Source organism: Triturus cristatus, chromosome 3_2, assembly GCF_964204655.1.
Source record: "Triturus cristatus chromosome 3_2, aTriCri1.1, whole genome shotgun sequence".
Classification (NCBI taxonomy): Eukaryota; Metazoa; Chordata; class Amphibia; order Caudata; family Salamandridae; genus Triturus; species Triturus cristatus.
The window spans coordinates 840,357,363-840,370,767 of record NC_140584.1 but is presented as its reverse complement, the minus strand read 5'-3'; the positions used below and the strand labels follow the sequence as shown (position 1 = coordinate 840,370,767).

The following is a 13,405-nucleotide window of genomic DNA, read 5'->3' as shown; positions in this document are numbered from 1 at the left end:
TGCTTCTTGCTATATTTGGATGTTAACCTGTTATTGAGAAGGTGAAACGTTTGCCTCGACAGTAATAACGTGTGAAAGTTGCAAAACATTGAAGTAATAATATCCTAAATGAACCGCATTATGCTACATAATTTGCCTTTTCTTGACGCATAACTTCATGATCACTGCTGCATAATTTATACATTCTCTGCCACATAATTGCAGTGGCCCTGGTTATAGTTAAGAACTCTGTTCAAGTAAGGCCTCCATTTGCAGTGTGCAGCCAAAGTGTTGTTGCATGTGCTGTTGTCTTATTTTTCATGAATAAAAGCTTAGGAGTATTCACTTGAGGTTAGAATGCATGCTCTATGTTGAATACACACTTTCAGTTGTGTACCCCTAACAAAACATATGGGTTCATGTTCAGCATTATGTTTGCTGCGCAGCAAGTGGAGGTGGTTGATTTAAGTGGTTAAAGTTGTAGACCTGCTCAGAATGTATTCACGCATTCACTTTTAATTCAACCTGCAACGGAATCCTCAATTTCAAGTGCAACTAGGCCAAACGGGTAGCAGTAATGTGCTGTCCAAATGGAATGTCTCCATTTTAGAATAAAATAAATAAATACATAAAAAATGCCCTTAGCATGTCGCAGAAATACAGAATAATGTTGCGGAACAGTTTTCGAAATTCTCGGTACAATACTTGCATTGTGATGTTATTGCATGTGTGCACATTCTGGAGCATGCAAGATGTATGATCTGCAAGTTGCATCTAACTGCTTGACGTGTTCACCCCCCTGCCCAAAGGGCACCTCCCACTGTGGTGCGCGTGCTGTGAAGCACTGCATCTGTGCGCTTCAATGTTGTAGTAGTGTTCTTTCCATACCCTGTGGATGTTCCACCAATAATACTTCTGAACCACAATGTGAATTTGCTCCTGACTAATTTTGCTCTCAAATGTAATTTGTGCTCCTAATAGTATCTCTACACTCCTGGCGGTTTCACACCAATAGGGATTTTGCAGCGTAATGCGATTTCACACTTATGCGTAAACATCCCGTAATAGCGAGCAACTTTGTTTAATCGAGCGGAAGCTGATTACACACATTTCGCACACCCTAAACAAATTGTGTTTAGGCACCTGTATTTGATCTTTGCTCCTGAATATGTTTTTTCATCCTGCTGTATTGTGCCCAGTGCTTTAAATGTGCCGGTGCTCACCGGTACGGACGACCGGCTCTTTCTCATGTTCTACCCTAGAGTACCGGAGAGTATCTGCACTCACGGGCCCAGCTTCGACGCAGGTGCTGCTGCGAACAAGGCGGAGGCTCGGGCTCAGCTGGGACAAGAGGGAGCAGCAGCTCTTCACTCCAGGACAGAGCCATCTATATACGCTGCTGTGGGAGTCCTGAGAGAAGGGGTTTGCTGCTGGGTGTTTTCTTTATCTTACTGAGGGCAGAAAGGTGACTAAAACCTAATGGGTGGGGCTAAGGCACGCTTGGCTCATGGCGATACAACTCTCTAGCATGCAATTTGCTTTAAAGGCTTGCAAATACTTGCCCATCGGCAATTTAAATGGAAGGTATTCGCACGAAAGAACACCCGTGCCAATTTCCTGATTAACTTTAAGCAAAGAAAACAAGCATTAAAAATGCAATAGGTCTCGCCTTTCATTAAATTAAAGCCATTTGCTTTGCAATACAATACCAGTAGCAAAGCAAATGGCTTTAACTTAATCAAAGGCGAGACCTATTGCATTTTCAATGCTTGTTATTTTTGTATTGGGTGTCTTGTCTGTCCCCTTGTGATGTCAGACATGCACCCTGGAAGCCCATGTGCGTGCTCGCCATTTTTCCCCCGGCTTTAACGTAATCAAAGGCGAGACCTATTGCATTTTCAATGCTTGTTTATTTTTGTATTGGGTGTCTTGCCTGTCCCCTTGTGATGTCAGACATGCGCCCTGGAAGCCCGTGTGCGTGCTCTCCATCTTTTTCCCCGGTTGGCGCTAATGACGCTAATAGCGACAGCCAAAGCTGTGCGGACGCTGAGAGATTTTTCCTAGAGAGGTCAACGGATTGTCAAGAAAAAATGAAGGGAAGGATAGCTTAAGTAGTTAGAAGAAGGTGAAGACTAAAAAAACTAAGGAATTAACCAAAGATCACTGTAGAAGTAAGTGAACTGCATAGGGCCTCAACTATGTGGTCCGAGAATCTACGGAAGGGGAGAGAAAACCATTATGGGAAATGGAAAATACTCTCTTTAGATTTTGCCCATTGCAAGTTTGCCTAGAAGGACAACCACACAGTCTGCAGTCTCTGCCTGCCTGGAGACCATGACACGAAATGCTGCAAAGAATGTGTCCCATACGCTGGCTGTGGATACTCCCCTTCGCTCATTGAGTAAAAAATATTCTCCTGATTGCGTTACTGTCTCCTACCTGAGGAATGTGTCCTAATAGAGAAGGGTGTAGGTACCATTCATCTGTCTTTTATCGTCAGGAGCCAGGGTCTACAAGCAGCATGGTCATGGCATGGATAAGAGGGATAAGAACATCGTTTGTTAGGATGTAGTTTGTCCTAGAGTGGCTGCTGTGAACATGTGACAGCTATGTGTATTCTCTCTTTTCCTTGTGGTATTCTCGCCAAGTCATTCATGCCGATGCAATGTAGAGGATTTTTGAATTTCTTGGTGAGAGAGTAGATATTAACTGTTCACCTCCCCATTTTTGACCTGTCAATCTTCCCATCCCAAGCCGAATTAAAGATGTCAGCCTGTATGCTCTCCACATACCAAAGTCTGCTAACTACATGATGAAACCCCATAGAAAGCTCTCTTGGCCTGTGTTCATTCGGGAGGAGGGTAAGGTGAGCATGCCACATCCTAGGAGCTGAGGCCTGACCCTTCTTCAAACTTCCGGATGCCTCCATCCAGTTGTAGGTGTTAGGCGTCCACAATGGGTATATATTGGAACATTGTACCAACACCAAACACCCACTCCTGCTATGAACCTCTGCTCCGTGTGACTACTAACAGGGGGCCAGAGAGGGGACTCCGCCACCACTGAACAAGGAGGCATGCTCTCCAAGACAGCTGCTGTTATTTCAGCTCATCACTGTTTTGAAACGAGTGCCATTTTGGATTCAAACTGCTGCACTTGGTGGGGTTTGGTGGGGGCCTCCAGGGTGGGGGTTTGTTAATTTGTTTCTGCCTCGTCCCGTATAATCAATCAGTTAATACAAGATTGGTTAACACATTGTCGCCATCTCTTTATTGATGGGCGGGAATGGGGCAGAACATTAGTGTCTGCCAGAGTCTAGGGGCAGAAGTAGAGCAGCGTAAAATCCTGTCAGAATCATGCTTTACCTCTCACTACAGATTTTATGATTGTGAGATATTATCACAGTGATGCTAGTCATTTTATATTGGGCACTGCACTTTGATGCTTTATTCATTTTTGATATGTCTGACTTCCTATTTCACTTGACTGTGTACCAATTTGGTAAATTTGCTCTCTGACCTAAAACTTTGAAATGAGGATCTGTGAATGTTTGTCTCTGTGATGGCATTGAACGTCAACATTTTGGTAATTCAGCAAATAATGGGACTGTTGCTCCAAATGATGACACCCTTACTCAATTTGCTCTGCTCACGCTGGTCTCCTTTTCGCCACTACACAGCTTTTCTGACAGAGACTTCTAACTGTAGATTCCTCGCCTAAGAATATTTCCCATGTGTCAGACAGGATCCAGAAAATTTTGAGCAGTACCTCTATACGCCAGTCGGTGTTGTTGGCAGCTATGTCAAGGTTGTCCACGTCAGAAGTGATTTGCGCGGTGCCTACATAGGTGCCACCTTGATGTGCTGACATCAGTTCTCTTTTTTACTGCGTCAAAAGTGTGGATCCAGAGAGCTACCGTGGTTGCTTTTTGACCAATTTCTTAACCTCTTTGTTGACTCCTTCTGAGCTATTGCTCCCAGTGTGCTAGGAACATGCCCCTCAACATGCCTATGGGTTTAAAACCTTGTGGGCAGTCACACAGATGTCTGTTTCTGATCCACACTTGGTCTGCCTTTGGTGCCTGTGGTTGGATAATGACTCCAAGGCCTGTGCCGACTGTCATTTGATGCACCCAAAGGCAATCCAGGAGCATGCTATGAAGCTCCGAGCAGTGTGGCTCAAGATGGCACAGCGTTGTTTCTGATTCTGAGAGAGATCTTGGACCCAGTCACGTAGTCGGTCTTATGATCAGTCATTTTCCAAATCAAAGTCGGGTAAGTCCAGGAAGCACAAAAAGTAGTAGAGGCGTTCTTCGACTTGCCCCCTCGACCTCTTGCTTCTAGGCCCTGCTCCCGCACTCCTCCTGCAGAAGCGGAGGCCGAATCCACTCCGTGCCTCCCTGGATCCGGAGCGATACCTGCCCAACTTAGGAAGGTATATTAGGCCATGCGCTCCATCTTTGGGTAACTGACTCCCTCTGGCACGCTTTTGGGCCCAGTGGAGTCAAGATTTTCCCCAGCTGGGATACTACCGGCGAGTACGCTCCCGATGCAAGCAGGGCCCTCCGGATCCGCCCCTGGATCTGGACTGACTCTGGTGCCAAGGCATATGCCGGAGCATTCCTCCTGACACCTCACCGAAGACATGGAGCCCATTCTCTTCTCTAACTCCGAGATGGCGCTGCCTTGGAGCTATTCAATGTCGAACCTGGCACCAATTGGACCATGTGAACCATATGGTTCGAACACGCTGCCCTTCTTCCTTGACAGATCCAGTACAGATTTGGATTTTGGGGATAATTATGACGACAGCTATCAGTTCCATGACCCATCTGATTTACTGGCCTACTCCTACCATGAGGCTAACTGGAATGAGGAGCTGGGAAATGCCTGTGGACTGGACATGTCTCCAGATTCTGGCCTGTTCTCAACTATTGGATCTGCTACAGAGGAAAACCCATCCTTTACCAAGAGTGTGTGAAGGGGGCTGCAGAGGTATTTGACCTACAGCTCCATTCTGGCTAGGCCAAAGCCAACTTCTTGCCAGGTGTGTTTCAACTAGGGCTGTTCCCTGCAGAGCCACTGATTCTCTTAAATCCCTCACAGACATTCTCCTGGGGGCTTGTGTCAATCCCTGCACAGGTGTTCCAGTGCACAGGATGGTTGCCTGTCACCACCACCCCACTCCTGGGGATCTTGCTTTCTTCTCCAGCACCTGACCGTGAGGGCCTGGTGGTACAGGCCTCGGCCGCCAAAATCAATTCCAGTGTATTCCCTACTGCTCCTTCGGACAGGGAATAAAAGAGGCTGAACACATTTGGGAACAGAGCTTTCTGTTCCACCGGCCTAGCATTGCAGTCGGTAAACATCACATGCTTCTTGCTGCTCCGTGCGGGTGCACCCACATCTTGTTGGACACAGTTGCGCAAGGGCTGTCCATGGTCTTGAAGAAGGCCTGAGCCCTACTAAACTAGGACCTACTTGATGGCTCGGGACACAGCAGAGTTCCCCATCCGGTGTGGATTAAACATGACCGACTTGGGCACAACCATTGCCTCCATGGTGGTGCTACACCGCCACGCCTGGCTGAGATTAACTGGCTTCTCAGGGATGGCCAATTGCTTCTGATGGACATACCCTTCGATGGCTTTTGCCCTTTTGCCAATGAGGCCGATGCAGCGCTCAAGTCCTTTAAAGAGAGTTGGAGCACCCCCAGGTCTCTGAGATCCTCCCTGGCGCCATGCCAACTGCACTCCTTCATCTTTTCCATGGCTACGGTAGGGGCTTTCAGCTGAGTCCAGAATACCGGCCATACCCCCAAGGTTTCCCAGCCCTTTCGTGTCCTTGGACAGGATTCCCACCGAAGATGTGGGGCTCAAAGCCAACGTACTGTCCAGTCCCCTGCCCATCGTCTGCTGCCGCCTCCAAGCCCTTTTCGCATGTTCTCGACACCGCATAGTCTTTCTGTTGGCGGCAGGATCAGGCACCACTTTTCCATGTGGCAGGCAACCACATCAGACAAGTGGGTGCTTAAAATTGTCCAAAGGAGTTACGCTCTTATATTTCTGAAAACCCGCAACACCACTTAGGTTTAGCTGTCTTAAACAAGGCTCAACTTTCAAGAGAAAAAGGACAGAATTATTCTCTTGTTCATTGCTATCTCCCACAATGCCCTACCATCAGATGTACATCTTGAGCCACTATATATACAATATTACATACATACTTTTATACACTATTAGAAAGAGACAAGGGCCTTCAATATTTCCTTTGTAGTTTGTTTTGGCACCGGAGAGTGATTTGAGCTTTTAGCATAAACAATATAGTGTTGTGTATTTGCCTCTTGCTAAATGCCTGGCTACGAATACGAGCACTATGAGCTGCTCAGCAGTCAATGAACGCAGGATTTCAGATAAAGGTTATAAAGTCCTTGGTTTGGTAGAGTGTGCATAAGCTGTTGAAGAAGAGACATTTTAAAGAGGCATAGCTTCAACAAGATGGATTAATCCAGAACGGCACAGGAAGCATATATTTAGGAGTTAACAGGCAGGCAAGTGGATCAAATCGAAGCAATGCATTAATATGGTGTTGAAGTTTCGGACAACTTATCTAGCACTGAAGTCCTTCTCGATATTATTGGGGAAAAGTTGTATAAATCAAAACAAGTAACTGCACCTCAGTGCCTATAGAATGCAAGGAAACCAATAATCCTAATGTAAGAATGTGGTTCTAATTTACTTAATAAACTGTAACTGTGACATGACTGCCTATATGTAATAGGAAAGTGCCACAGACTTTCTGTTTTAATAAGTTATGACAATTTAGTTGTAACGTCAAAACCCCTGCCGTCAGAGCTAGCAGACATTTAAAAAATCTTCCTCAGTAGATTTAACTGCTACTTAAACAATTAAAGAAAAGTCTTGCTTTTCAGCCTCCTTTCTTGTAAACTTCAAAGTCCGTAGTTATCTGAAGTTTACCGTAAAATATCGATGTAATGCACTGATGTGGCTCATTATGGAGGTGCAAAAGCTTTTTGCACCCATTCTTTAGCATTGATGCAGACTTATATTAAACTTCTTACGCGTTTGTTTATTTTCACAGTAAATATATTCCACATTTATTATATATCATATGGATCAAATGGCTTTATGATTTATAGAAGCAAGTGACCAAAGATTTGGTTAAGGGAGGACAGACTTTGGTGATGTTTCTAATAGGCAAGGAAAGAACTTTAGGAAAACCAAAGAGTGATTATGCATTGGTCAGTCTCTTTTCTAGGGATTATCCTTTGACTAGACAGATTTAAGACCATGATTTAGATTTGCGTGTATGCATCTACAGGTCATTATTGTATTCATTACAATAGAGCATACACATAGATAATGCTCATTCATCTGCTTGAGACAGTTTCACTTGTAACCCAGCTCTACCGCAGAGGGGATTACCATTTTGTAATCTCTACAAAATATGTGATGCATTTCAAGCAAAACAAACAACTTACTTGAATATAATACTAGTTTTGCAGCTTCGTAGGTGGTATAGACTCATACATGATTAATCCGTCATCTCCAAGAGATTAAAGAGGTCAAAAGTAAACTTTAGTACACCTGCTGTGATAAGGCTAATGCACAGAATAACAACATGTAGGTGGTTGTGCTACTTTAGGCTTGTTGAAGGCTAGTTGAGGCCACAGGGACCAGGACCACAGTTTTAATTTATCTTAAGAAAAACTGTAGCTATTTCTGTACCTATCTACTAGTTGGCAGGATTTCGTGCTTCCGATTCGTGCTTCGTGATTTCGGATTTCTTTTTAACGCCTATATGGCTCCTTTAGAGGACGTAGTCGCCCCCTTCGGCATCAAAATTGTGAGTTACGCGGACGACACGCAATTAGTCGTCTCGCTCTCACATCTTGACCAATGCCCAGACAATCTCCTGCACTGCCTCCAGGAAATCCATCTCAGGATGTGCGAGTCCTCACTCAAGCTCAACGGGTCCAAAACTGAAGTTATGCTGATGGGCAAGAAATGGTCAGCAATTCCATCTTCAGTTTGGCCCGATGCTATGGGTGAGGTGCCCGCCCCTAAGAGGGAAATTAAGAGCCTGGGGGTCTGGCTCGAACCAGACTTGTCCATGAAAACCCAGGCAACTAAAACAGCGGGAACTTGCTTCGGATTTATGCGCTCAGTCCGTAAGATCCTTCCACTGCTCCCTCCCCAATCAAGGAAACTCCTGGTTCAAGGACTGATCCTTACGCGATTGGACTACAGCAATGCTGTTTACTTGGGAGTCCCCGAAACCACCCTGGGCAAGCTACAACGAGCCCAAAATGCGGCTGCCCGGATGCTAATGAATCTTCCCTCCAGAGTCTCTGCCAGACCAGCGCTTAAGGCTCTCCACTGGTTGCCAGTGCGAGAGAGGATCGAGTTTAAGGCAGTGTGCATCGCTCACAAACTCCTCAATGGACAAGGCCCTTCCATTCTGGGAGATATGGTGACCCCGTACAAAGCCTCGAGATCCCTGCGCTCGGACAATGCGCGACTAGCCAATGTCCCTACGTTCAGGAGAGTACGCACTGGTGGCCGTCGCTTTTCAGTAAAAGCATCCACACGCTGGAATTCGCTCCCTCGCTGTCTGCGGTTAGAACCTGTCTACCTACGCTTCCGCAAACAGCTTAAAACTCTGCTGTTTCCCAAATAAGTTCTCCCCCCCTCCCTCCTCGGCCTATTCAAGTTCTTACAGCGCGGGGATGCCTCTGGGTCACCAGGCGCTTTACAAATCGTTAAATAATAATAATAATAATAGGGGAGGAAGATAACATGCAAAACTACTGTAAAGGTAGAACGTTTGTAATTGTTCAAACTTTAACAAGTTGTGTTTGAAATAGTATTTTGTGCTTGGCGAACATCTTGTCTTTTATAACATAGATCAGGTGGGAAGTTACAATTGAAGGAATATGTTACTGTGGTTTGGGACAACCCTCTTATTTCACTGACAAGAATTCTGTCCTTTTCTAAAGAATTCAAACCTGTAAATTGATGCTATATTTTCTGTCCCTAGTTGGTACTTGAAGGCCCATCACATTGCCCCAAAGAACGGACGCCCCTACAATCAGCTCGCCCTTCTGGCCATCTACACGGTAAGTGAGGTTATCTACAGCTTTGAAGACAGGAGTGTTCGAAGCATTTGAACCTTTATGACACTCTTGCCTTTTTATTCCTTGTTCGAATTGGAAAAGTATTTATTTTGAGGATTATCCTTCTAGTCTTGTACAAAATACACAGAACATTTTATGTAATATTCAGCTACAAATTCATATTATAAAAATAAATTAAAACCTCAGTGTGGCATCTTCAAATAATGTTAAACAATGTTAAATTATGGTCAACATCCCATAAAAGTGCAGTGACAACTAAGTTGCTTTGACTTACCTTCTAGTTCGGGCTGGACTGTTCACATGGGGCACATGGTCAAGACTGATTTGCAGATAGCTGTGTCTGAACTGGGGTGGAGAAGTGAGCTAAAGAACGATGATGGATTCAACCCAGATCTGGGGCTGGGGGTGAGTGTCTGAAAAGTGTCAGCGCTCCGTCCATCTCCTTGCGTTTGCTTACATTCCAGAGCAGTCACGCTTTCATACAAAATTACCAACTATGCAATTTGTCTCTAATTAACCAGGTCCAATGGCTTTACTTAGCAAAGGGTATGACAGCCCTAGATTCAGATGTGATGCCTTTTTCTTAGGGTTGCAGAGGCAGTCTGTTGTTTTTTTGTAGTATGTTAAATACATTCTGTTGTTTATTCTGCTTCCACAGGGCCCCACAGTAGATGTGCTCTCCAATGTCTCGCACAGCTATGTCAGGGTATTAGCCTCAAGCACTCAAAACCTACTCCAGGAGGTGAAAAGGGCTATAAAATTAGACACAGCATGTTTTATTAGTTTGCTTAAAAGAGAAGATGCACATTTAAACAGAAGACATTTGGTGCCAAGAAATAACCCTCAATGTTTTTAGAAAATCTTAGCTTTAGATTTTGTTGATGTTGACTCTATGGCCAGAGTAATCCTTTGGGGCATGGTACATTTTGGCTTGAGGATCAGCAGAAGTGCTCTGGTCCTGTAGTTTTAGTGAATGCTAAACTCATGCAGAAGGTTCTAAATGTAGTCACTGTGGTACAGATATGGTGACTACAGACTCTGCTCAGGTGCCAGACCAAAGCTTAGTAGCACTCTGGTACCAAGGCTGGAATAAGTTTTCTGGTACCACCCTATCTGGAGGGAGGATGGTGAAAACACAGATGTTTCCCCCAGTCCGCAGTCTTTGCTGTTTTGGTGGTAGACAGCAAGTCTACCTCACTCGTGGCCAAGGTGGCAAGCCATAGTCAACCATTGAGTTTGATGTGTTCAAAAGACAATACTCTCCTCCATTAGTTTAGTGGCATTCAGTCCTTGTTGCAGCACAGATTCTGCAGGTTTCAGAGTGTTTTTTTAGTTAAACTAATCTGATAGAAACTTCTAGCCACAGATTCCTTACATTAGAATAATCCCCAGGTGTCAGACTTGAACCCCCAAACTTTTTGTGAGCAGTACCCCTGCGCGTCAGTAGGCGGCATCGTTCGGCTCTGCGTGGCGTTGTTGGCGTTGTCTGCTCTGCAAGTGATGTGTACTGTGCCTATATAGGCGCCACCTCAGCTCGCTTATGTCAGTTCTTTTCTTTCCATGCTAGTCAGCGCAGATCTGGGAAGGAATACCCCAGTCTGTTTTGACTAACCTTTTTTCGACCTTTTTTCTACTTTTTATCGACATTGTTATTGATAATTATCTTCTGGTGTGTCGAGGATGGCAGCTAGGAAAGCTGTTTTCAAGCTGTGCAGTGCCTGTCACTGATAGATGTCAGTGACGGACCTGTATTTGGTGTGCCATTGGTGTTTGGAGCACAACCACGACACTAAGATCTGCGTTGATTGCCATGCACCCCAAGACCTTGAGGGAGTGGTCCCTCAAGCTCATCGCCACGCGACACCGCAACGCTCAAATCTTGGTTGAGTGGAAGGTCCTGGGATCAGTCATGGAGCCACTCCAAACACTCTTTGTTGCAGTCGAGTATGTCCGGGAAGTCTGGTTAGTCCCAGAAAGAGATCTTCGACTTCGCCATGTCTGTCAAAGTCATCTGACGAGACGAGGGAGTGTGGGCACTCAAGACTTAGCTCTGTAATGGAGCCTGCACCTCGGGTTTCTCTGTGTCTTTCAGAGTTTGCAGAAGCTGGTGAGACACCGTCCAGTTATGTGAATTTTATGAGTTTATGCACCTCATATTTGGGCGTCCCGCCCCCGCTGTAGTGCCTTTGAGTCCTGTGTGATTGGGAGTCTCCCCTATGGGTCTTCGGCCGGTAGGTTCGCCTTTGACGCCAATCGCGCCCCGTGGATCCATGGATGTATCTGGAGCTTTGTTGTTTGAGCCATCCCTACCTCCCCCGGCATCAGTGCTGATATCGCTGGTGGCGCCATCCCTATCGTCATCCCCAACTCTGACACGGAGCCAGACAGGAGTCGTCCGATGCCTGCTATGGCGCTGATGGTGCAGACTCCCCCTGACGGTGCAGACTCCCCCTGACGGAGCCAGCGCCTTATTCCTATGATAGGACTGTATTGGGAGACGAATGGGTAGTGTCTGCAGACAGACCATTTTGGATACCAATTAGAGAAGCCCGAGGGCAACTGGCATTAGGATCTGGTGGGTGTCAGTGGTCTGGACACCTCCCCAGATAATGACCTGGTGTCTCCTGATATCGTGGCTATGGAGGAAGGTGCCCTCTTTGCAGTGGTGGTGCGAAGGGCGGCTGAGGTCCTGGATTTTACACCACCCTTGGTGGCAGTCAAGACATATGTCTTGACGGAGGTGCTTCAGCCAGGAGTTACCCTTTCTGATTAATTACTCCCATTCAATGAAGCAGTTGCTGATGTCCTACTAGGGGTTTGGTCCAAGGCCTGCACAGGGGCTCCTGTGCATAGGACAATGTGCCCGCCACCATTGCCCCGCCCCAGGGGACCCCGGTTTCGTTACCCAGCACCTCACTCCGGAGAGCTTAGTGGTCCAGGCCTCCACCTCCAAAATAAAACTTGGCGCATTCCCTACCGGACATGGAATTCAAAAGGCTGGATACTATTGGGAAGAGGATGTTCTCTTCTTCCAGCCTGGCATTACGGTCTGTGAACACTGCATGCCTCTTGAGCCGATACTCCCATACCTTCTGGGACTCGGTTGCGCAAATGCGGCCTACTGTCTCTGAGGAGGCCCTAACCATACTTTCTCAAGCCGTTGCTGATGGGAGGGATGCAGCCAAGTTCACCATCCGATGTAGACTGGATACGACCGACTTGCTGGACAGAGCGATTTCGTCAGCCCTTAGGTGCCCCGCCTTGCTGAGAACCACTGGCTTTTCGGGGGATGTTCAAGCCTTGGTCATAGACATGTCCTTTGATGGCTCTTATTCAGAGAGAAGGGCTGCTCTGCACTTTAAGGATAACTTTTGTAACCATGGGAGTGGCTTCCAACTTCGTTTTTACAGGCCCAGCCACCCAGGCCCAGTGTAGGAAGCTGGCTCTGTGTATACTACACCAAAATAAGGTATAGTGTACACAAAGACCAGTGGATCCCCAAAGGCTTACAGATGTAAAAGTAGATAATACTTTGCTCTCTATTTGTGGTATTGTGGGCGAACAGTACGGATTTATCAGAGGGTAGTGTTAAGCATCTATTGTACACACTCAGGCAAGAAATTATGTCACACACTCAAAGACCGAACTCAGACCAATTGTTTGTATAAAAATATTTCCTTTGTTGTATTTTACTTTTAGAAACAAGCAGGACTTGGTACATGTAAGTAAAGTTATACTTTCATGGACAGATTGATAAGAATATGCAAGTTGAATGAATTGTCTTGGTTACAGGTTGGTAATATGTTTAAAACAGTTGTAATTACTTTGTGATTACTTTTGATTACTTTGTAATTATATTTTAGATTACCTTTTCTACTCCGTGTGGTATGCCTAGATATCACACTGGGATATTTCCTAGACAAAGGTAAGTAAAACACTTTTGCATTTACAACACAATTGCTTGGGTTTCCATACAAACACAACTCAACACTTCGAACTTTTTCAGTGGTGGAAAATAGTCTGTTATCCTATTGAAAAAAATGAGGTTATCGGTTTGCAGCTAAGCAATCTGTCTTTGGGCTTGAGTTTCTGGGGTTAGAACAAGGATTCCCAGATGGTCAATGATGCACTCAAAAAGCACCCTCAGTGTCACTAGGATGGCCGAGTGCTGAGACCCATGTTTACCGATGGGGCTAGGGGGCTGTCTGTTGGTGGTTGCTCACGGGCAAGCCACAAGGTTGAGGGAGCAAAGCTCTTAGGGCTAAGCTCA

The 13,405-nt window shown here is 45.8% G+C and overlaps 1 protein-coding gene across 4 annotated transcripts in view; it reads left to right on the top strand.

The window, feature by feature from the left end:
- The window catches only part of SMG6 (SMG6 nonsense mediated mRNA decay factor), a 1,079,424-nt gene that overhangs the window by 74,300 nt on the left and 991,719 nt on the right, over positions 1-13,405 (top strand). For all 4 annotated transcript variants that reach the window (XM_085649087.1, XM_085649085.1, XM_085649086.1 and 1 more), the window contains exon 6: positions 9,039-9,117. In XM_085649087.1, coding sequence (XP_085505213.1) covers positions 9,039-9,117 — 79 coding nt within the window. The remainder of the gene's footprint in view (positions 1-9,038; positions 9,118-13,405) is intronic.